General features: G+C 45.0%; 1 protein-coding gene across 1 annotated transcript in view; it reads right to left on the bottom strand.

Annotated features, from left to right (window-relative positions):
- Nucleotides 1–25,586, bottom strand: part of KIT (KIT proto-oncogene, receptor tyrosine kinase) — a 57,568-nt gene extending 31,982 nt beyond the window's left edge. The window contains exons 1-3 of the mRNA XM_068403457.1: nt 25,520–25,586; nt 6,754–6,993; nt 2,852–3,130 (exon numbers count right to left, since the gene is read on the bottom strand). Of these exons, the coding sequence (XP_068259558.1) occupies nt 2,852–3,130; nt 6,754–6,993; nt 25,520–25,586 (586 nt within the window). The remainder of the gene's footprint in view (nt 1–2,851; nt 3,131–6,753; nt 6,994–25,519) is intronic.
- Between the last annotated feature and the right edge of the window lie 388 nt (nt 25,587–25,974).

Here is a 25,974-nt window from a genome sequence, read left to right as displayed (position 1 = left end):
GTCAACAGTCAAGTGTACTTGAGGACTGTGTGTCTCGTGTGTCTCTTATCTCCACAAAGCTCTTCAGCTCTTCCTCTGTTCCCTCCACAGTTTGTTTTTCTGTTTTCTTCATCCTTTCTTCAAATTTTCCTCTTTTATGAGACTCCAGTGAACTTCCCACTAGGGCTTTTATGCAGGAAGACTCACTTTCCAACCATGAATGCAACATGTATCAGATAAGGCCTTCCAGACTCTCTTCCTGCCTCTGACACAGGCTTTGTAGTTGTCTTAGGTAAATTATATGAAACTTAGGAAAATACCACACTTTTCAGCCATTCATACTTTAACAATAATGTTTTCCTTATGTTGCTGTAAGTGGCTATGGAAGAGAACAAAGAAACATGTTTGCTCTCTTCAGATATAAAGGCTTACATAAAAATCCTTCCCGGCTTTCAGCAGTACCCAAGTGACATGAGGAAGCTGGTGCAGGAGGTGTGCTGTGCTCTCACCTACCAGAAATATCTATGGACAACCAAAAAAAAGCCGTAAGGCCATAAAGCCCCTCATTGTTTTGAGAAGGGCTGGACATAAACACTCCCTGTGCTATTGCAGCAGGGCTGGTGTATGTCTGAGTACCCCTGCACCGCTCCCTGCTTCATGGATTCCTCTTCTGTCTTTCTGCACCAGAAGTTCAGGCCTGGGGGTCTGAGTGCCACGGTTACGACTACAAAAACATTGCCCACCAAAGAGTCTCCAAGGCACTTAAATCTTCAGCCAAGGAGCAAGTGGGAGTTTTAACTGGTGAACTCGGTAAGGACTGAACACTACAGCACAGTAATTACAATGCTGAGGATGACAATGCTGCTTTGCTGCTGATGGTCTCCAGCAGATGCTGCCACTTACTGCACACTTCCCCTGAAAGGGAGAACGGGGGCAGAGCACCTAGGTCCCACTGACCACCTACGGCTGCCCACCATCAGTGGGCCGCTGGCAATGCATGCCAGGTCAGCACCCTTCCATCTGAAGTCACTGCTGTATTGAGCAAGTACAGACTTCTATCCCGTAAAAAATGAAATAGTCCAATACTACAACTGGCACTCTCCTATTTCAGAGAAATGTCAGTTATGTCAATCAACTGCTTCCTTTCTTTGGCCATCACTGAAAAAACAGTTGAAAAAAAAATTGTTACAGAACCAACAACAGAGACAGCAAGAATGGACTTGATTTTTGCCATCAAAGGAGGATGCGAGAGATGCCTGTACTGATTAAAATTTTGTTCACTTCTCATTCATTGAAATTTAGTATTCATTAAAATTCACTATATCGGAGTTTCCAAATCACCAGGAAAAAGACTACTTCAATTTGCCACAGAAATTTGTTCACTTCAGATGGCCTCCACTGCCCACTCCCTATCCCACCACCGAGGAGCATGGCACCGGGCAGGTGACACAGCCCCCACCATGGAGCAAACACCAACGTGTGCCCTCATCACACCACAGGGCAGCCCTCCTTCACCACCACAAGGGGCGATGCTGGTGGTGGCCTGGCCTCAGCTCCTAATGCCAGGCACAAAACAGGCAGTGGGGGGGAAGCACACCAGCCTGCCAGCCCGAGCCAGGCACCCCCTCCTCAACAGCACTGCCAGCACGGCATCGCTGACAGCTGGATGCCTCTGAAAGCACAAAGCCAACCAACGCAGCCCTTACCCAACGCTCTCCTTTCAACAACACAAACCCAAGGGGACACCTCGGCCGCGTGAACAGAAAGGCACCCACAGCCAACAGGAACTCCTGGTGCACAACCTACGCGTGTGCAGGGACAGGGGATGCTCCCTCCCCACACCTTACTGCAGCCTCTGCACCATGCACAAGCCTCAGTGGAGACACGCTCTCAGCTGCAGCGAGGGGTTACTGCATCCAAAGAGCCCCAGAGCTACGTGGGGAACAAACTCATTTACTTGGCCCTGAGGAAACGCCAAGCCAGCCTGGCTTGCTGAACTGCTCCCTCCGCTTCTCTCATGGGTATTTACACAGCGGAGTAACGACACACAGGGCAACCGTAGGCTCCGAACTGCCCAGACAAAACCAGCCTGTGATGTACTGCACAGCCAGGTGTTGGGCTTCTCCTTCCCAAACCCACTTAACCACACAACTCTAGGGCACAAGGGCACATCATCAACAGGTTTGCAGAGCTAAGTGGCAGCTCAGCCACAACACGCTCATCATGATCTGGGCACATGGCTGCTGTTGTGACCACCCTCACTCATGAAGATGGAGACAAACAAGGGCCCTCTGCTACCCCAAGCTCTGCCTCTCCACTGAAACCCTCTTCTTCAATGCCATCAGTCAGTTCCTCCTGCTGTCACTTGTGGACAATAGACATGTCAGTCAGGCACCCAAATCTCCGCCTTGCCTGCACAAACCTCTCCAAACATCAGGGTGCTGGTTTGTCCTTAAAGTTTAACAGCACAACCCTCGTTTCTTAGAATGGTGAAAAAAAACACCTGGAAATCACCAGCAACAGAAAATAAAAGTGATCATGGCCAAACCTGCACAGCACAGTCACAAGTCAAGTATCACAAGATCTACCTATGCCTTGATACAACTTGCCCAGAACAAGCTTTCTAAGCCCACCACTTTCCTTTGGACAACCTGCAGCGGTCACAGGCACCACAGAGCAATCCCCTGGTGCACAAGCACCTCTGGCTTTGAGTAGGAGAAGACTCCAAAAGCCTCCAGAGGAGACCATTACCACCAGCCTCCACATGACAAGGTCAGGACATAAGGTGAGGCTTCACAGCACTTCCCATCAGCTCCTGGGAGGTGAAGGGTAAAATCAGGTGCTCTACAAGAAGGCAAAAATCCTGTGTTACCTGGCCTCACGTTCAGGAAAATGTGCTCCGATATTTTCTCAACTCCGTTGTGCTTGGCCAAGCACTGGTAGCAGCCCTTAAACGACCTCTGTACATTCTTTATAACGATGCCTTTCTGGGGATTGGGAATGAACGTCATATTTTTGGGGAGAGGTTTGCCATCACATTTTCTCAGCGTGAAATTTGAAACATCTGGATCTGTTAGCGGGCACACTAGCAGGATGTCACTGTCTTCTTTTCCATAGATCAGAGAATCGACAAGGAAGAGCACGTTTGGATCTGTGAAGAAACGCAAAGACCTGTCAGAGAAGCTGACATTGCACAGGGAACTTCTGATGACCCTAACTCTGCAACTGGGCACTTACATCAAAGAAAGTTTTACATTCAGCCAGTAAAACAGAGTATTACCCAATTCATGTTTACCCAGAGACATTACATTTTGTCCAAAAAGAGCAGCACAACAGGAGATATGCAGTAGCACTCAATACCGGACACACTAAAGAACCATGTGCACTAAAAATAATCTTACTGCTTTGTTATTTGGAGATGGAGATTTTTTTTTTGCCTTGTTCAGCTCCAAAACCTCCACCCTCCACCCCCAACAACAGTAAACAGTTTTTCACAGACCATTAAAAGTAATTTGTTTTTAGCTAGTGGCAGGGTTGTAAGGTTCATGCCCACAGGAGGATTTTGAAGAAATTTATGAGCAAATGGAAGGTGAAAAGCACCTAAATTATGGTTTTCACTTCTGTAAAATACATAATCTAAATGAACACACATTGCTACCAGAGGAAGCACCAAACAACTTCTCTCTTCCCTCCCTGAAAGCAGGGGTTATTTTTAGCCTCCTTAGAAAAAAACTGGGGATTCAAACGGCATATCTGACTTAAAAATTGTCATGTAAACTTTCACAAGGTAACTTTTCTAAAGCATTTCATGTCAGCCAACCACAGCACGCAAACATACGGTACTTTAAACACTTTTACAACCAAAGTTGAAGCCATGATAGGTGATGACCTTGAAATGCTAAGAACCTGGCCATTAATAGCAAACACAAAAATAAAGGATGGTGTGGTGACAAAAACTCTGCAAAAGCTTATTTCAGCTCCCATCTGCCCTTCCTACAGAGTAGCATGAATTAGAAATGTAGAAACAGAGAGAAAAGTTTTCTTTCTTTTTTGCAAACTGGCTTCATACAACTTGAATGATTAGAGATCAACAAACCATGACTTAACAAGGAAGACTGAGAGAATTCAGTTAAGATGATGGACAATGTGCATTTGGTTTAAGACAAGAAGTACCAAGCTGAAAATGAAGCATGGGACATTTACATAAGCAATTAGGAAATAGTAAGTCAAAAGGTGCTCATCACTGAACAGAGAAGTTACTGGCTGGTTTCTGGCTTAGAGTGAGGTGTAGTTTTAACCTCATTTGATACTGCCACCCAAGAAGCCCCCACAAACTAAAAGCTTTGAAGCATCAGTCTAGAACTAGAGGATGGAGACTACCAAAAAATGAAAAAGTAAAGCATGTCTGAACAGAACCAAAGTGTGACGTTTTGCAAATGGAGATACTTAGAGAAATGCTATGAACAGCTGGCAGTCCTGAGATGGAAGAGCATGGACTAGAAAAGCTCATCTAAATGTCCCTGCTGACAGAGACTTAACTGATCGGTTTCCTCTAGGTCCACTCTTTCTCCTGTATGGACAGAGCCAAGATATCTTCACTATGCAGAAAGTATGGCTCCCCAGGAAGAAAAAAGACATTTTTGAAAATAGAAGAAAGGAACAAAAGACCTGCTTCACTAACAACTGAAATTGCAGGGAAGGCCGTGGCTGGGGTAAGCAGAATTGCTGAGGTGCTCCCCTCCCATCTTCCATCCCCCTCTGGAAAGTAGATGTCATGGTGAGAAGACATGAAAGTATTTGCTGTAGGGAATCCAGGCATAAACAAGGCTGCTCATGGTCATGTTCTTCCCTTCATGGCTTTCCACCCCAGGTACCTCTTGGGTAGCACTTGCTTTCTGGGCATACCTCAGCTTTCCAACACAAGATGTGGTGGTGCTTATCATTGCTTGTGTCTGAAAAGACTTTAGCATCAAAACCAAGAGATTTTTCTCTCTTTTGTAGGTGTCTGAACTAGCTTGATCTTCACTAAACTTGCTTGGATACGGACACAAACTAATTCTATAGACACAACACAGGCACTTTCTGCCAAAGCAGAAAGGTGAAAGAGGTAAGCATCCACAGTCTGTCAACACTGCGGCATCCTTGGTCACAGAAACACAGAAAATTTGCTTTTAGTAGATCCATATGGACACAAGAGATAAACAGCTGCCACCATTTTATGTGCCACTTGAGACTGCGCAGGATCAAGGTTCTTGATCCTGTTCTCTCTTCATTCCCAGCTTTACAAGCAGAAAGTGTATGGGGTGCTTGTGGCAATCCCATAAGCAGCTGAGCTCAAGGTAGCATCTTCAAGGTGATGTAAGATGTCATTAAGCCACAGCCTATTGTAAAATGATGGCCAACCTCACAATACTTATTTTACTGCCAGGAACTTGTCAAAGTGAAGCTTGCACATTTTTCACACAATTAAGACAAAGAAATTAAACAACATGTTGCATGAGGGCCACACAACTTCTCTGATGCTTTGGTAATCATGCTCAGTGGGAGGGTTGCCTGATATCCTGAGGTGAAGGAGTCACGTAATGGAAGGCACAAACATCTCTATGATCACAGCTGTCTGGGATAATTACCATAACCTTCAGGAAAACAGTCATGGTAGACAAAGTCAACAATGTTTGTCATATATAGGTAAAATACATGCCAGATATAATTTAGTCATAGTCTCAGAGAAACACAATGTCAAGGAAACTCATCCATGGTAGCTGCATGGCTATTTGGACAACTCAGGAGGGGTTAAAGGAGCACTCTTTAAATTGTGTGGCCACTAAGTCATATTTTTCCTTGGGAAAGTACTCTCTGCTGTGCTGTGCTGGTATCTCCCTGTCTTAGAGAACAACCTGCAGTAATTCTCAAAGGACTGGCAGGGTTCAGAGGAGGCTCTTTGAGACAACTCCTGTTGGACAAGGAATGCTGTCTCCAAGAAAGTGGATGCTGTAGGACTTTTTTCCATCAACACAGAACAAAGACCACCAGAGCTTTGTGAAGGAGAAGCAAAGTAACTGTCTTCCTTGGGAAGGAAAAGGGAGTGCCAGGCATGGTAAACTGTCAGCATGAGGGCAGCTGATGAAGCCACAGATCAGGAGCCAACAAAAGAAGAGAAGAAATTTGAAGAAAACACTGCACAAAGAAGAAGGGTAATAAAAGATTGCAAAAATGTGTCAGAGCAGAGGCACTTTTTTCCCATCTGAGACATTTCTGATCAGTCACAAGGTACATCAGGAGCTGGAGGCAGAGGAATCATTGCTGCCTGCTGGCTTAAGCCTGAGAGCACAATCTCGAAAAGCCAAATCCTTTAGCTAACTGCCTCAATAAATCACAAGCTTGGGGCCAAACCTTACATGACTCCCTACTGATGGATGGCATGGAATTAAAAAGACGTTCCTACATACTGCTTGCTTCCTCATAGTACAACTAACTCATAGAACTGACTCAGGTCACTCGGCTATCTTCTAGAAAGAAAGCTCAGGTATATTTCACCACAAAACAACAGGGATGTAATGAGAAACTCATCCAGAACTTTGCTCTGGTGACAAAGGCCACTGCAAGCAAAGCTGGGAGTGAGTTTTCTTTCTACTGGACAGGGATGAAAATTTCTTCTATCAGACTGTGTTCCTCTTCTGTATGTCAAATTCATTCCCTCCTCCAAATACTGTCCTGTTATTTTGGGAGTGGGAACCGAGGGCAAGCAAAAATAATGCCTTCATTGATATTTACCTTTAACAAAAACATAAACAGAGGTGACAATACTCCCTTTGCTTTTGCATATGTATCTGCCTACGTCTCTGACTGTTGCGTTTTTGGTGTACCACTCTTTCTCATTGGAACTCCTTGCTTTTGCCAGTGGGTCCGAGTTCTGGAAATTCCAAGTCACAGGTCCATCTTTGTTGCACCTCAGCCTTAATTCCTCCCCTTTATTCACAACCAGCGAAGATTCTTCATGGGGCAGTGAACCACCTGAGGAAAAAAAAAGCACAAAATACAGTGCCTGTCAATACAACATTCTCTTTTTTTTTGCAGCAAAATTGTTATTTATAGTTGTATATGTGCAGTTAATATTTGGGAATTATTTCTTAAAAATACTAAGCTGCAACGGCAGCGTGCAATTCTACAGACACCTTTTGGCTTGTAAGACCTTAGGCGCACAGAGCAAGTAACTACTGCAGATGGAAACCGGTCTTTAAAAACCATTTGAAACTAGTTTCTGATGCAGCAGTTCCTGCAATGGTTTGGCTTTTGAATGGGAACAGACCCAAGCTATTTTCGAGAACATATGAGCCTGATTCTACATGGCAGCACTTTTAATCATTCTTTGTCATTTACTCAGTATGTTGCCAAGAACTAAAGTTTCTTTACTCAACAGTTATCTTTTTTTAACTGCTCTCTCATGTATTCAGAAGCTCCGCTCACACTCTTAGAAGTGTCCAGTTTAATGAATGCATCAGTACATGCTTTCCATACTTGCTTATTTCTTTAGTTGAAGTGCTAATTTGTCATTTCTTACCTCCAAAAAAATTTCATGCAAAATACTCTTCAAGCATCCATTTCAATGCTACCAAATTGGTTTCACTGAGGCACCAATCTCCCAGTAACCAAAGCTGATCTAAATGACCTCTTAGCTTCTTTTTCACTGAACATACCATAACACAACTTTTTAAAAGTTCTCAGAAAATAAAGCTGTGTAAAATTAGCAGCTTCAATTCACAATTCCCAACCACTTCCCAACTTACGCTGTGTACTTGAAGGAGCACATTCAGGTTTCTCTGGCTCCACTGCTAAGGTAAGTCAAGCAGAGGGTTACTGAGTTACCATACCCCTGATGTGAAAGTCTTAGTGAACATACAAAATGGAGTTCATAGCCAAAAACGCAGATAAATTCTTACTATTATGGACCTACTTGAACATCAGAAGAACATACGCAAATGTTGAGGTGGTCTTGCAGGAACAAACCCGTCCCCTTTCCAAGTAGCTCTTTAGTCCTACAAGTAATCCTTAGCCTACAGTAACTGTGCTGTTAGCTAATGTGCCCCTCATGTGAAGCACAGTTGTACAAGATTGTACAACATCCATATGTAGCAGTAGAGTCATGATGCTGAAAATACTACTTGCATTCAAAAACACACTCCACTGCTCCATTCAGAGGCTGAATTTCCCTACCCACACAGATAACAGCAGTCGTTCAAGCAAAACAATTGGATAATTAGTTGGGATGAGGTTATATACTTCAGACTTAATTCACCCATCTCACAGCTTTAGCTGTTCTTAAGGTATATACAGGATTAAGACCAGGTCAGGTAACTGCTCCTCTTCCTGACAAATCCACCACACAGCAGGAAGCAAAGGATGGTCAGGCCACCTGCAGAGCCTAATTACTTTGTTTGTGGTCTGGGTTTTGGAAAGACCCCTTGTTATCTCCCCATCTCCCTCCAATGAAGATTTATTTATCAGTGCTAAACCCAACAGGCAGTCTACCAGTGCCTGTTTTTTCAGCTCCACCAGAAATTTTCCATGAGATCCACTAAGCCTGCATATACGCTTCCATGACTGAGCGCATAAACAATCACCCTAGAAATAATAATTGCCAGAAAAAAGGCAGGAAAAACCCACTTTTAATTTCAAATCTGCTACCTCAAAGTGCAGGTGTGAGCCTGAGCTGTGATACAGCAGCTCAAACAAGGAGAGCGAAAGCCCAAGGTCTCAGGAGCACAGGTCCCAGCCAGCAGTGGCTCGGCAGGCAGGAGAGCTGGAACAACCCTTTGCCCTGCACATAGAAGCGTCCGACAGCGGAGTAGAGGCAAGGAGGCCTCTGATTTACAAATCCCTCAGATCAGAACCAGCAACATTTGGCACCTGAGAAGGCAGAGGGCAAAGACCTCTGAGAAGGCCTCATGAAAGACCATGCAGGTCCTTCATAGGGATGTCTTTGGAAGACTTCTCTGCTGCTGCCCACAGACCATAGGGTACTTCAAGTGACAAATGACATGAGCTGCATAAAATAGCAAAAGTGCAATGTGGTATAACCACGCAGGCACTAGGTTCTCGGACGAGTCAGAGAGGGCTGGGAAAGGAGAAGATCAGGACATCCTTCATTGGCACCACTCCCTGACTGCAGCCAGCAAGGTCTCAGTCTGCACCCTGCCAGGGGAGGTATGTGTGTGGCTGGGCTGGGACGGCCCCCACTGCCGGAGGAGCATGGCACCGGGCAGGTGACACAGCCCCCACCATGGAGCAAACACCAACGTGTGCCCTCATCACACCACAGGGCAGCCCTCCTTCACCACCACAAGGGGCGATGCTGGTGGTGGCCTGGCCTCAGCTCCTAATGCCAGGCACAAAACAGGCAGTGGGGGGGAAGCACACCAGCCTGCCAGCCCGAGCCAGGCACCCCCTCCTCAACAGCACTGCCAGCACGGCATCGCTGACAGCTGGATGCCTCTGAAAGCACAAAGCCAACCAACGCAGCCCTTACCCAACGCTCTCCTTTCAACAACACAAACCCAAGGGGACACCTCGGCCGCGTGAACAGAAAGGCACCCACAGCCAACAGGAACTCCTGGTGCACAACCTACGCGTGTGCAGGGACAGGGGATGCTCCCTCCCCACACCTTACTGCAGCCTCTGCACCATGCACAAGCCTCAGTGGAGACACGCTCTCAGCTGCAGCGAGGGGTTACTGCATCCAAAGAGCCCCAGAGCTACGTGGGGAACAAACTCATTTACTTGGCCCTGAGGAAACGCCAAGCCAGCCTGGCTTGCTGAACTGCTCCCTCCGCTTCTCTCATGGGTATTTACACAGCGGAGTAACGACACACAGGGCAACCGTAGGCTCCGAACTGCCCAGACAAAACCAGCCTGTGATGTACTGCACAGCCAGGTGTTGGGCTTCTCCTTCCCAAACCCACTTAACCACACAACTCTAGGGCACAAGGGCACATGAAGGTCAAAGGCAGGGCATCATCAACAGGTTTGCAGAGGAAAGGGACACACTGGAGGTAGCAATGCATACATTATTGTCATAATTGACCTACTAAATGAGTGCAGATCTGTCAAACCATGCACATCACTGTGATGTGTGCAAATGCTGACAGGTGCTACAGCAACAAACCCTTCCCCTTCCGAAGGCTGGCTCTGTAGTCCTACCAGTAACCATCGCCCCATGCCGCTCTAATGCACAGAACAGTATTGCACAGTTGGACTGGAGGTATAATAGCCATGCCTGAGCCAGGGCGAACATTTCTCAAAAACCAACACCACTTGCATTCAAAAATACACTGTGTAGCTCCATTCAGAGGCTGAATTTCCCTGCCCACACAGATAACAACAGATGTTCAAGCAAAACAATCAGATAATTAGTTAGGATGAGGTTATATACTTCAGACTTATTTCACCCATCTCACAGCTTTAGTTGTTCTTAAGGTATCTACTGGATTAAGACCAGGTCAGGTAACTGCTTCTCTTCCTGACAAATCCACCACACAGCAGGAAGCAAAGGATGGTCAGACCACCTGCAGAGCCTAATTACTCTGTTTGTGGTCTGGGTTTTGGAGGGAGCTCTCGTTATCTCCCCATCTCCCTCAGATGAAGATTTATTTATCAGTGCTAAACCCAACCGGCAGTCTACCAGTGCCTGTTTTTCCAGTGCCACCAGAAATTTTTCCACTTGTGGTCCACTAATCCTCTACACAAACTCGCATGACTGAACATATAAACAAGCATCCCAGAAATAATAATTGCCAGAAAGATTAGGAAAAACATCATTTCATATTTTTATGCAACGTTTGTGATTTTTACCTGCTCTTTCCCCTAGCACTCATCCTACCCATTCAGGTTAGGAGTTCAAAATTTTGCAAAACTGATTATCAGGACCAGACAGCGAGTTGTTGGAAAGCTTTTAAAAGTGGTAAACAACACAGCAGAGCACGATGCTGTCCAGAGGCACAAGAAACAAGTTACATACAGGAGCTGGGGGAAGAAAGGCGAAGAGGGAACAAGCACACTGTGGCACTCCACAACAAAAGCCACGATATTTCAGTTTAAACCATGACTCATATGAGACAATCTTGCTACGGTTCCTTTTATGCAGCCTACAAATTCTCAGCAGAACAATTCACAAATTGAATTAATGCCTCGTGCAAAGGATTCCCGCAATGTAAAGGGCTTTTTTGTTGCCCTCTGAAAATGATGTATCATCTTCAAGAAAAGTATGGCAGTGTAAGGACAACAGGTTGTAAACGCAAGGACTATCAGATGTGCTTGGTATTATGCCTCTAAATATCGCCTGACTTTAAAAAAGAAGAACTAAAACAGTGCCCAGAAACACGGGAATGAGTTTGTGCCTTCTTTTTGGAGGAATAATGAAGTAACAGAAAACTGAGAGTTTAACCAACAACTTGTAATCCAGTGTATTTATCCCCACAGCATGTGTCCATCTGCTATCTCTTGATCTCTCCTCAGACTAACACCTCACCTCAAGACTGCTCCATTCGTACCGCACCTGAGGCATGATGGGGCTCTTCCAGGCCAACTGTTGCTCTTGCACACTCTGGTAACACCAATCATAAGAATGTAACCATAACCATGACGCTAACACTAATAATTCGGGAATCGGTTGTGTTGGCAGGATATACGCCAAGGATGGTAAGAGATCTCCAAGTGCCAAACCCCATGGGATTTGGCATCTGCTGTCTTCTCCCAGGGCTCCATGTTCACCCCAGGCAGGACCATGACTTTACCAGTCACCAGCGCAACTGTAAACTCTCTGAGCAACAGGATGGAGGAAGCCATCATTATGTCTCCACTGAAGATTTCTAGGTGTGGGTGAGCATCCTTACTCTGTTATCTGACCCACATGCCCCCACCCTCTCTCTACCTCCTTACATCTTGGAAAAGGAGGTGGACCACTACTTCAATATTTGGCTGAGTGCCCTCACCTCAGTGAAGCCCACCTGACCACAGGGATCCCAGAGGTCAAGGGGAAGAGAGGAAACCCATCCTCTGCCCCAGTGGCTCCTGTGGGCTAGTGGAGACAGGTGATCCCACTGTCGGTCACAGACTGTGGATCCCACTGCGAAACATGCAACACTCCTCATACACTGCACAGCCAGAGTACCACACTGGGGTTCTGGATGACCCTCTAGAATTGTCCTCAAGGGCAACTAGCAGGTAGTTATTATATGCTAACAAAATATGTTGATAATGGCAAATATTTAATAATTAACAATAAAAAAAAAAAACAACCCATAAAATAAAATGCAAAGCTCAGATTTGGACAGCCATTTTGGATGTTCTAAATTTGTGTCCCACAGCTGAGAAGAGTCGCTTCCACTACCCAGCTTCTCCCTGTAATATAACAAATTTGAGTTAAAAACTACAATGCCGGGATCACTTGTGAACAAGGCTGTGTAACTGAAGAAGAATATATGAATATATTACAAGCAGCTTCCTAAGTCCTAAAAATGAAGGAAGAGGGAGGAAAGAGGGGGAGTAAGCAGTTGTGGCTTCTGCATGCAGAAGGAACATCTGGAAAACCCGGCTGGAGGAATTAGAAAACGAAACAGCTCTAGATAATACTGATAGGAAATGCAGGTCAAATAGCAGGGATATGATTAAGGACAGCAGAATGTTCCTGTAACAATTAAGGGATGTGCAAACAAAAAATGCTTTGGCTAAGGAGTGCACCATCCTGGGAAAAAAAAAAATATGGTTTATGCTGGAGCTTTTCAGCCCCAGCCACAACACTGCTGTAGCACGGAAAAGCACATCAGGTGCAAGCCCACATCATGCACACAAGCAACTGGAGAGCATCTCCAGCTGCCAAGCAAACAAAGGAGGTGGGACTGCCGTGGAGTAAGATGAAGAGTCAAGCGCTGTGGATTTTATTCCCAGCTCTGCCGCAGATTTTCTGCACAACCTTAGGCCAGCAGGTTAGTCCCTCTGTGGCTGTTTCCTCTGTCAACACTTACCTAAACATTAAAAGGAACAAGAAGTTTGTGGCAGCTTTCTAACACAACAGATTGCTTTGAGAGAAAACAAAACAAACCAAAATAAAAAAACCCCTGTGCTTTATCCTACCCTCTTCCATGTTAAACTTACCTCAAACATCTCCCCATACAGGGGCACAGTGCAGCTTCACAGTATAGCCACAACCTGCTCACATCCACTACCAGCCTTTCTGCCAAGCCCAACGGACCGGCAGTGACCTGCCAGCAGGTTCAATGCTATCCAGCAAGAGCAAACCCCTCTCCCTGCCTCTCCCAGGGCTGGGACACACTGTAAGGGCACAGCAGGCTCTTCCGAGCTTCTGCCTCTTCCCCTCGTGGCTGTCCATAACCTTGATAGTCATCAGCCATCCCCACGTAAGCTGTACAAACACTGCACAACGAAAACAATGACCTGACCATGACCTGATCCTGACCATGATGTCTACACCAGTTAATGTTTTTCTATGACAAATGCACCGAGGAGCTAAACTTGAAGGGACAAAATGTCTGCAACTTTTGTGTAAGGTTGTGGTGATGGGATACAATTAGAGAGACAGCTCTCTCTTCAATGCCTGTTCATTCTGGGCATTGGGTTCATTTCCAGGGCTATCACACAGACCTCACTCACCGCATTTTTCAGTTTCTCATCTACAACAACATAAGAAAGCAGAAACAAGAGATATACTTTATCAGTTAAAGTAGTGGCACTGTTGCAGATGCAATGGTTGGGGGATATCAGCAAGACATAGCTTGCAGGGAGGTGATAATCCTCTTTCAGCATACCCAGCACTGCTGGAAAAATGAACACGCTTTCAGACACACAAGTCTCCTGCAGGTCTGAAAGAAAAGCAGAAGCAAAAATGTCTCTTTTACACAAGTGCAGAAGTCCTAGCCAGAAGCCTGCCCGGTCTTCTTTACAGTGTTAGTTGGTCTAATTGAAGAGTATCGCCTTTCCAACTCTGTCTCTTACTTCTTAAAGCCACTATGACACTTGACATATGCTATGATGGAGATTAATTTAAGACCTTTTCAATTATATTTTCTTTGTCCTGCCATTTCATGCCCCAAGGAAACACATAAAGTGTCAAACTCGCATGTTAGTCACACTGAAACAACTTTAATTTACTCTGATGTATAAAATCTCCCATATTTTTCAAAGGATAGATGCTATCATATGCTTACTTGTTTTGTTCCGCTTCACTAAACAGACACTCTCCCTTATGCTAGATGAAAAGTTTAGCAATGGCAAATGTCAATTTTAAATTATTTGATCTGAAAGCTACATCAGATCCCGTTTCAGCTGGGCTGCGGGGGAAAAGAAGGCTAGCAGTATAGCCTCTTACTTTGCAAAAGAAACCATCCACGCCAACACCCGTGCTAGTGTCTTCCTCAACGACATAGACCAAAAAAGACCAAAGACGTGCTTGTCCCCTGCAAGCGTCACAGACTCTCAGCATGTATGAATGCCACAAATACTTGCTGATAGAAACGCTGACCAGTTCCTCTGCCCCAACTGCATCTTGGAGACCGAAAAAATAACTGTCACCAGGCATGTATTACAGGGCCTAGACTGATTAGGCTTCCCTGCAGAACTAAGTGGTTTGTTTCTAACCTGTCCAACAGAGTCAGTGCTATCTGCTGACAGACTCTTCAACGCCATGTGTTTCCCAAGCAGAAATGCAGAGCTCCTGTGCTCATGCTTGCTCTGAAGTTTTGGATCCACAAAGGCTGCACGTTACTAAGCAGAAAACCAGGATTAGTGGGGGCTTTGACATCTACCCAGCTGCATGAGGGCAGCCACTGTCTTCTCACCCAGCCTTCCCCTCCTCCATAGACCCTTTACCCTGAATGGGACGAGGGCAGAGGAAGGGCACTGTGGAAGGCAGGAGGCAGGAGCTCGCTGGCCCAGCACTCAAAGGCTCAGCCAAACCGACTCAATCTGCAGGCAGCGTAAAGCAGAAATGGGCATCCCCCAACACAAAGAGCACGTGTGGAGCCAGCCAGCTGATTCCCACCCATGGTAAACCCAAGAGAGGAAGTGGAAGGAGGCTGGAACAAAGGTTGTCTTTATCATCTGTGGAGGCATTAGCATGAGGAACCACAGAGGCAGCTGGACCATGGCTGTGGCTGTGAGACACCCCCCTTTGCAGTGATGCCCCATGGGAAGCTTTGGGATTGCTCCTACATGGACCTGTCTCACTAAACACCTCATGGCCTAGGAGGGCACTCCACAGGACAAGTAAAAGGCACTGTGTGCCTTACAGCAAAAAGAGCTCAGGCGACTGAGGAGACACCCAGATACACCTGAAAAGAGGTTATGCACCCCTCCGAACAAGATGTGGTTAATCAGAAACAGCCAGCATCAGAGGCAGGTGGCAAGAAGACAAATGCAGCCAGCTCTCTAGCCCCCGCACATCCCACTCTCCAAGAGAGACATTCACAGGATCTCCAGGCAGGACAAGCGTGAGCACCTGGGCTGATCCCCTGCTTGTGGGTGGAAGCCAGCAGATCCTCCTGCAGAGAGTCTTGTCACAATTAGCAATGCAGCTAATTGTCCTTGGCTTCCTTATTTCAGAAGCAGGCTTAGCAGAGCAGATTCTGCTCATGACCTCCAAAAGGAACATGTGAGAGCTGCCCCATAGAAATGCAACACTCCGCCAAGGCAGGGGGCTGGGTAAGTAGCTGCACCTTCCAGAGACAGAGAGACACCTTCCTCTTCCTGCAGCCGCTTTGTTTTCCCATGCTGGGGTGAAGAAACTCCAGCCATGCCAACAGGCCCCTTTTCCTGCCCCGCAAACAGCTTGCCCTTTCTGTTTGGCATGCCTCACTTCTAATACAGCTAACAGAGGCATCTGTCAAAGGCAGACGTGTCGCTGAACATAATTCTAGTTTAGCACACATGCTAAATGGCCACAGCAGGATCAAATGCCACGCTTCTTTCCATGGCTGGGTATGATACCTTTCCGAATCCTCTTTTTCTGGGAAGACATGGTTTGGGGGCTTTTTCTGTTGTTTGGGGGGTTGTTTTTTGAAGGAGCACCATATGCACTATAGCAGTCCAGTCACTCACCTGGAAGCACTATGAGCAACAACCTATTCCAGGTGATTAATTCATTTTATTGCAGCACATTGATGCACTATGGTCTCTTATACCTAAACTTCCCACCACAGAAGGAATCTACAGGCAACGTGCTGATGAACAAAACCAAACCCAAAGCACGACTGACCTTACAGGTTTTTTAAACTAGAATGGTCTAAGCTTAAAACAACTACCTGCTAATTCTTATTCAAAGAAAAATACAGAGGACAGATAAATATGTATGTATATACACACACAAGTAGGATTTACAAAAAAAAGAGCAACTGTTTGCCACGACACTTGTTGAGATTTATATATTTAGACTGATCCTTACTCCTACTGAATTATTGCCTTCTTCCCTCTAACTTCCAAAATTACTTATTAACCAGCTGTTCCCACAGTTAGCCTTATCAGCTGTTAGACATGTAAATAAACAAATTATAAAGTAAGTATGGAGAACGATTAGAAGGAATGAAAAAGCGCATTAATGCATAGTGTATTCAAATTCGGCTGTCATTCATCCAGCCTATTCCTTTAATGGCTTTTTCTTCTCACTTCTCTTTGCTGACATTTACATTAACAGGTGCAGTATCTTTCAACTTCCATTTTGAACGAATGTTCCTTGTAATGAGCAACATGGGCTTGAAAGTGTGTTTTCTGAAATGCAGTGAAAAGGTAGTTTTAATGAAGAGAAATGAGAAAACTGGAGAACAGTGAATCGTTTTGCAATCTGAATTAATGCCTATTTGGAAAAGGCTCAACTGAGGAAGGAGATGTAAGACTTTTGGCACTGTGAATTCTAATTATTTCAAGTCTTGGCAGTAATTTTATCAAATAGTAGCAGTTTCATTAAAAGGTGCACTGGTAATCATCTACATAAGGCCTCCAGAGGGGAAAATATACCAATAATTGCATAATTATGTTATCATTGCTCTTAGGATGGACCACATTAAATACCACAAAGAGGAGCACTGCTTTTTACTTTCTCCAGATATTTAGTTCAGTACTTTTTCCTAGAAGATTACAGCAATAAACAAGACTTTCAGATTGATAAATATGTTCACCAAATTTTGCAGAAAAGACACAGCTATCTTTTATGTCCATATTAGTTTGTATTCTCTTTTCCTTCATTGAAAGAACTGACAGGTTCATAAGAAAAATGCTGGGTTTAGTAATAAGACAGCTAAAGTATTTATATAGCTCTATTACTGAAATACAAGTCATTGCATCACGTCATGCATCCACATGGCACTCAGATCCCTTTAAAAGCAAGTTTTGAAGTATTTCCATGTTTCTCCATATAAATTAACTTTACCTATTCAGTGATTTTTAATAAGCCTGCAATAAATTAGATTTCCTTTGTCTAACTAGTGCACAAACTTTGCTGCTAATTAGGATGTTGTTGAAAAATTCTTGTAAAAGCATTGCCTTACAGACAATACCAAATCTAATAAATGCATTTTAATGTGTCAGTATTAGAGAAGCATCTTTGCACATGCCGTCTGAAACTGTGACTGGGACAACTTCTGGAGGATTCATCGGCAGGTTCTTCAGAACCTCCTAGGGTGAACAAATCTCGCCTCAGGTAATCACGCTAATACCCAGCAAGATCTGTCACTGATGTTGTCTTGGAGGCACCTTGAATACAGAGACTTAGATATTTTTCTGCCCATCCAGTTTTCTTTCTCCAGTCTTCTTCTGGCAAGGAGATACATAACTCGGCCACTGAACAATCATCTCCAATGTCAGCAGAAGTCCCACTCATATATTTTGCTCACAAATTGTACTGTATTTCCTAGTTTACTAATAAGCCCTATCATAAATAGCATATACATGGCATATATATAGGTAGTTGCTTAGGCATCTAGTTTATGGGAGGAGTCCAGAAATACAGGGTTTACTTCTGCTCCTTCCATTTGACCTCTTTTATTATGCTGCATACCTCAAATCCTAGGTATGATGATATTAGCATTACTGCAAAATCAGCAATTTTATGTATAATACCTGGAAGTCAGACAGGCTGTGGAATAGGAAACTTCAACAGCTTGTGTTACAATGAACACTACTGGGAGGAAGCTTTTATTTTGTTGAAGATAACATAATTTCTTTCCAAAGTTAAAATGTTATGCTCATCCAGGCATAGAAAGCACTTCCATGCTATATAAAATAGCAAACAAAGAGTTAGGCAGCAAAAGTAAAGAAAAGAAATGGGCAGTCACTGAGCAGCAGAAACTGAATGCCTCAGTACCAGGTCCTAACGCAGAACAGCATCTAAGGCATATGAACACAACCACTTCAGGTAAAAATACTATACTAAACTGCATATTTAATTTAATATTACATTAAAAGTAAAACCACAGCATTTTTATAATGCCTATTTTCCTTTTAAAATGTAAAAATATTCAACACTGATTTTTAAAATACAACAACATAAATTAAAATTTACACCTCCTCTAATCACTACAAAAAATTAAAGGCAAAAAAATTATTCAAGCCGTACATTTGCTGCCAACATTTTAAAGATAATCACACTACTGAATTCATGGAAGTCGGTAGCTGAGCACCTCTAGGCAGATTGTGCCACAGCAATAAACCAGCCTTTGGCATCTGGAGTTTCCTAGCAGGTGCAAAGAAAATATTTTCTTTATTTCATTTCATTCAGTACAACTTAATTAAGCAACTAGTCCATTCAAAGAGGAGCTACTGATCAGGAGTTGAAAAAAAAACATGAATGTTTTTTTCCATTGCCATTCTAAGAATAAAAAGAGGATGAGATGGACTAGTTCTAAAATTTTTACAGCACAGTGATTAGAAACCACCAGTTTTGACTACAGATAGGCCTTTCAGACATTAATTCTTTATTTCAAAACATTTCTCAATGAGTTTTTTCTTCTGAATTGGCTGGCTTCTATGTGGTGCTATTTATCTAACGGAAGAACATTTCAGAATTCTCGTTTCCTTCATTGTAATTGATGCAAATCATCAGTAAAAAATCAATTATCTAATAGAAGAAATGTCAACACTTTCTATTTTCATACTAAAATATACACATGAAGAATCAGAATAAGTGTATATATAACAAGCTACATAATTGCTTAAATACAGGCACAGTGATTAATCAAAGTAAGTAGAACATTAAGTGCAAAGGCTATATTTAATTAAAACTATCTCAATGGTAATAAAGGAGGTTAAACCTTTCTTTACAAAATGATTAAGTACAAATGCAAAACAGTTAAAATGAGGCTTACTGTTGGCTGATTTAAATCATGATTAAAATCAGCTTTACAATGCTTTGAATCAAATTGAAGCACACAGTACACAGGGAGGCAACTATTTTGTTAAAACTGGGAGCACTACATCTCTTCTCTGGAGTCAGACGTCAATTTTACACATCGTATCTGGAGAAAATGCAAACAAGTTGGAGAGGGATGAGAAGAACAAAAGGAGGAGGAGTTACAAAAGATGCACCAAAAGAAAAGGCTGAAAAAGGTTTATCATAGAAAAGAGAAGTCAAAGATGTGATATCAATTGTCAGTGTGTAAAATGTTATTATAAAGAGGATGGTGATCAGCAGTTCACTACATCCCCCAGAGCAGGTAAAAAAAAAAGGATGGAATTAAGTGACAAGATTAGGTTAAGTATCACGAGAAGCTTCTGACCTTTAACAACTAGTTATGTACTAGAAAAAACAGGTGGTAGACTCTGCACCAGAAGTCTGCCTTAGAGCAGGTTAGACAAAAGTCTGCCTGGGAAGATCTGCTCCATCTGACCCAGGGGAGAGCAGGAGACAGACCAGATGACCTCTGCAGGTCTCCTCCAGCCTTACTCTTACAGTTCTGTAGGAGCTTCCTAAGACTTTCTGTGTTTCTTAAAAACCCAACTGCGAGGGCAGGTGAATGCGTGAGAAAGTCAGATGTCATTCCACAAAGAATGAAGCTTCCAGTCCTGAGGGCTGCAGACAAAACCTTCAACATGTAACGTCGGTGCAGCCTTTGACTCCTGAACAAAAAACAGGTCAAGAGAGCAAAGTGCAAATTTTTAATCTCGTGATACCCTTCAACAGGAGTCTAGTTAGTTCTGCATGGCCTAGGTATGTGAATACACAAAACACTCCTGTTACATAGCTCACTGGACCTTTCTCCTCCTCTGAAACATGCAGGCTCTGAATGACAGGTTATAACCAACAAGTTGGATTTCTTTTTCTAGTGTGGCTTTTGCACAAAACTTTTCTTTAAAAGAAATCCACTCCATGTCGTGAGGAGCATGTTCACCCAGCACGAGCGGAGGAGCGCTACTTAGCTTAAGACAATGACTGATGGGAAAAGAAAGGAGATGAAGGACTAACCTGGCATTTGCCAGGCTTCCAAAGAACCTGCAGAGATGCATCTCTTTGACTTTCAAATTTCCCTGCCACAGTTTTCATCTCTTCTTAACTTAAATAAGCCCATGCATCCTCTTCATCACTTAGATTTACAACCATCAGTGCCTAGTTGACCAGCGAATTCTACTCCATATCAGATATTTAATAATTATGTTACATGATTACAGACTCAGCTGTCAGAGGACATTAAAAATCATAGACATGATGCTGCCATTTAATGCTGCCAGCCTCCCCCAAAAGCAAAACCCCCTGCAGGTGATAATTTTATTAAATGACACCTCTTTTTTGTTACAATTTCGAGGAATGATCCATATGGAGCAGCCCAGGAGTTGCATAGCATGGTAGCAACATTAGAAACTTTTCTGTTATTTACATGCCTGTAAGAGATAATATAAAGATAATATAACCAAGAGCCTTATGTGGTGCACAAAAAAATTCTGTTGCGACACGAAAAAGACCATTAAAAATCCATTTAAAGGTATATCTGAAAACCTATGTTTTCAGAATAAATCAATACAATTCCCAAGAGTAAATCCACTGAGAGATTAACATTTACTGTGCTTTCTAATTGGTATACCCTAGAAAATAGGAGTCGCATTCTCCTTTCAAACACAGATGTTTACACTCCCCTTACGCTTTTATCACTAACGGCAGCAGTCTTGGCTGGTGGACAAACAATACACTTCGGTTGCCATTAGGTTTGGCAACCAGCCAAGGAGACTACTCACACGCGTAAAATTACGTTCATTTATGACTGTTTGGAGGACTCATTGTTAAAGAGGGTCCTTTCGGAAAAAGCCCTTCTAGTTTCCTAAAAGTCACTGAAAAAGCCAAGCACAATACTTCTGCAGTAAAACAATACAGAAGAGTAACAATAATTTTTAAATCTCTTTTATGTCAAGTCCTAGTAATTTGTATGTGCATTCTCTTCAGATTTTTTATAATAAATGTCCAAAAGATGTAACACACTGAAATCCGGATCACCACTTCCATGAGATGCCTTTAGCATCAGCTCTCCTCTTTCGCCTAAGGTTACAATGAACACCGTGAACTCTATTAAGGCTGAAGAGACTCAACCAGGGGCGCTGAGTCTCTGAAGGACAGAAACAACTGCAAGTTGTTTATTGTGCAGGGGAATATTCAGAAGGACACTCAGAAATTACAAAAAGGCGAAGTTTTATACGTAAAGTGAGAGGGTACTTACAGTAAATGCAATGCATTAGGATGTTAGACCTCATTTCCTCTAGCCATTCTCTGAACAGCTGAAAGAGACTTAAGGAAATGAGTCAAAATCCTGGAAGATGTTTGTACTAGATGAAAAAGAAAACAACATCTGTAAAATCATGTGTCACACACATAGAGCAAAACAATGCACAACGCTTGATCTCTGCAATGGTATTCATCTTCATGGACAGAGAGTAAAAGCTGAGAAGTGGCTTAACCTTTAGCAATTACTGCCTCTCTTCTACAAGATTGATATGAGATTAGATCAGTTGTCGTGTATTGTAGATAAACATACATGTTGTTGAAACTCTTTGATGCTGTGCTGTTCTTGTTTCATCCAGAATTTGTTATCCCTTACCTTCAGATGACACCAGAGTGTTTACTGAAAGTTCAGGCTAGAAAGCAGCTTTGCTTCAAACTACAAATGTGTAATATTTGGTATTTAGTTTGACAGCTCCAGATACGCCTTAAAAATCTTTCAAATAGCTTTCACTAGCAACGAATCATAGTTCAGACAGAAATTCAAAAAATATAGATGTATCATCAGAGTCTCTCACAACAGACCAGAGAGAGAACAGGACAAGTTTCACCACAAGAGACTCCTACTGACTGGAACATGACTCAGATGTTCCTCCTAAGACCTGTCTTAGCTCATGTTTATACGTGCTAAAGACATATCCTTTCCAATTCCACCTGTGTCCTGGTGCAACACGTCCCTTCTGGAGGTGACTCAGGATTCTTTGATCAATCCAGGCACCTGCAAAGCAGCGTTACTGTCTGGACAATCAATGACAGGTTTCTGGGAGGGCTGAAGAGAGGTGGAAAGCCCACGGAGAGCCAGTATAACCCAAAGGTACTACAGCTGCAGTCATCTGTCGACGAGAGGCTCTCCCTTGTGAAATGAGCACATGGCAATGCCTCCAGTCTCTATGAATGGTACTTAAATGGGATGCAAATGGGAGTCTCACTTCTTGCCAAATTTATCACATTCCTTATTATAAAGCCTGAAGAAAAATCACTTACGCACTTGCTGGCAGAGGGTTCCCAGTTGTAACGGAAGGAAAAAGAGTCGAGTATTGAGCAATCTTTGACATTTCCATTCTGCTCCTGGCAGTGGCCTTGGGACACATTTCTGCGCAGGAGAATCTGCACTGCTGCAGGGGAGGGAGGAAAAAGAGAAGGAGAGAGCAGAGATGGAAACGGGGAGCAGGGAGGGCAGGATACTCAGACGGTTTGCGGGGGTCAAGGCAACGACTGAGTGACAGCAATCAGAATCCTCATCAAGTTCAATCTTCCTCCAACTCTCCTCCCTACCGGCTGACAGGTAGCAGGAAGCATTATGAAAACAGACATTCTTCCCTCTGGGCACAGGGAGAGCCTCCTATTACTCTGCAGCTGACTGAAAAAAAAAGGCTATATTGATGGATGCTGAAAGGAACCGTGTCCAGTCTTCCATGACCATGGGATGGAAATGCCACAGAGACTCTGAGAGAGTACTGGGAGGGGGAAGACAGGGCAAGCCTTGGGGGAGGACAGGAGAGGCACAGAGAAAAGATTGTTCCAGAATACTGCTTAAAATGAGGACTAGGCAAGCCCCAAATGGAAGGAAAAATGGAAGCATATCTTTATCTTAGGATGCAAGAAAAACAAAAAGTAGGAAGGGGCTGTGGACAGAGGAGATGAACGGTTTGCCCTCTGAGAAGCTACATTAAGCTCAGTTTTCTGCATCCTCCTTCCCTAATTTGCAACCAAAGGAACAAGCTCTTGACTAAAGGCAAAAGAAAGATACTTAGTATAAATTTGTATACAGATAAACAACAGGATAGGTCTGAATAGGGGCTGTGGGAGATCATCCAGTCCAAGCGTCTGCACTGAAGGAAACCCAAAAGTAACCCCAAGGGCCACGCTAGCTCCAGAGTGATCCAGCACAGCAGATCAGCTCTGTCCTCCCTGTCACTTTTGATGTCCCCTGCACCCCTGCCAGGACACAAGCCATCACTCTGATACCTCCTCCAGCACAAAACTAGCCCTGAATATTCCTACATCTGTGTGATACAAAGATGACGCGCATATGTACCCAAAGACAATTGTCTTTTGCAACAGCAAGTTGTTTATGCCTACGACACAGTGTCTTTTTGTCTACATGAGTTAATCTGATGAGCCCCTCAGGTGAAATGTACCCCACAAGTGTCTGAACCCAGAACCACAGGAAAGATCACAAGAAAGGTTCCCTCCTTGCCTCTCCAGCGGTCTGGAGCCTGCATCTCATGACTTCCAGAAGATGCTGCCAGTCTGACCTGTTTCTCAAGTTTTCCTTAAGGACAATCTAACCATATGATGAAGGATAACCCTCAAGTGCAGGCAAGAAATACATGAAGTAAAGAAAGTTGGTGGGTATTAATCATTTCAACTTTTCTTGTTTTATTTATTTCAAGGAATAACCCATTGGTAGGAGAATTTCCCATCCCTGTTGCCACAGCACTAGCATTTTGCAGATGTATGTGGGTATTTCTAAACAGGAAAGTCCAAATTGTCAGATATCACACTCTAGTTCAGATTATCAATAAACAAAAGGGAGCAAACCCAAAATGTTACGCAAACAAAACTATTAACAAAAATGTTTGTAAATCAACTACTGCCCTCTTTCATACCCCAAAATACAGTGCTTACAATGAAGAAGTGTAAACTGTCGCTACTGCTAGCTCCTGGTATTCTAGTTTTATTTGCTCCCAGCAGCATGGACAGAGACTTGCGGAGCCCTCCCCGGCTGCTCTCCCACCGGGTGCTCTGCGAGGCTCCTCTCTGTTGGTGGCAGCAGATGTCAAACACCTAGCACTGCGCATCGCTTTCCTGGATCCTCAGCTTGCTCTTAGATAAGTAGCAGAATAACCTTTCACGTTATCCGCTTTCAGACTTCGGTGCACAGGGCCAAATTCCTCCCTGGGTGCAACTCCTCAAACACTAGCAGCGACCTCCTTATGCCACCTTCCCCTGTAGACCTCCAAATGCCTCTTCAGCCTGCAAACCCTGCAACGAGCTGCACGGCAACTCCAAAAGCCATGTGCAAAGTTGCCCAGTGCTGCAGCCAGATGCTGTATTCAAAATCACCAGCCCCGCGCGCTAGGGCTGTGAGGTTCGGCAAGGAAACCCCCTCTTATCAAGGAAGTGGAAGGGAATCTTTGAATTTATACGCGACACACCAAAGTTTTAGCACCGAGAGACCTCCCGGAGGCCTGAGCAGCACCACTTGCCCTCGCTCTTCAACGCGAAGGATCGGCAGTGCCAGAGCACACCGGCTCTGACGGCTGGTCCCGGGGTGAGCCGCCTGCCCGGACCCTCCGGGGCGCAGGGCACCGACCCACTGGCGGAGCACCGAACCGATCCGCCCCCCCGGGGAGGCTTCACCTCTGGTGGGGCGCGCTGGACACCTGACGGCGGCGGCTCGTTCCCTGCCTATTGTTCAACGAGCACTTAACCGCGGGGACATTTTGTACCCATTACCAGGTAGTTTATTGTCAAAACAGCCCGGCCGGGGAGATGGCGGGGGGGGGGTCCCCGCCGGCCCCTCTCCCAGCCCCGGATAACCGCGCACTCCAAACAAAGGACTTTTTTTCCCCCCGTCGGGGCGTCCCGCAGAGGCGGCGCGGGGCGATGCCAGGGTAAACCGCGGGCTGCCGCCGCCACCCCCGGCACGGCGCTGCCCCCGCCGCCCCCGCGGGAGGAGCCGCCGGCGCCGAAGTTTTCCCCGCAGCCGCCCGCGCCTGCCCCGGCCCCGCCGCCCCGCGGGGCTCCGCGCCCGCCCGCGCCCGCGGCTCCCACCTGCGGGGAAGAGGCTCAGCAGCAGCACGGCGTGCGCCAGCTCCCAGGCGAGGTACGCGCCCTCCATGCCGCCGCCACCCCCCGAGCCCGGCGCGGCTGTTGCTCGCACCACCGCTGCCGCTCGCACCGCCCGGCGCGCAGAGATGCCCGAGCCCCCGCGGGAGGGCTGCGGAGTACAGCCGCCCCCCGCCGCGCCGCCGCCGGCTCCGCCTCCGCCGCCCGCCCCGCGCCGCGCTGCGCGGCCCCCCGCGGCTCCCTCCGCGCCCCCGTCCCGCCCCGCCCCGCCGCCGCGGGGATGGGCGCAGGTGAGAAGCTCCCGCCCCCCTGGGGAAGAGAGAGCGTCTCAGTTTGCATGGGTGAGGCTTACCATAAAGACCCCAAATACCCCTCAAAATAAAATAATTTTAAAAAGGAAAACCCCGGTGGGCGAGTATGCATACGGTGGTGCCACGGCG

Source organism: Nyctibius grandis, chromosome 6 (assembly GCF_013368605.1).
Source record: "Nyctibius grandis isolate bNycGra1 chromosome 6, bNycGra1.pri, whole genome shotgun sequence".
NCBI lineage: Eukaryota > Metazoa > Chordata > Aves > Nyctibiiformes > Nyctibiidae > Nyctibius > Nyctibius grandis.
This window is presented reverse-complemented; position numbering and strand designations above follow the sequence as displayed.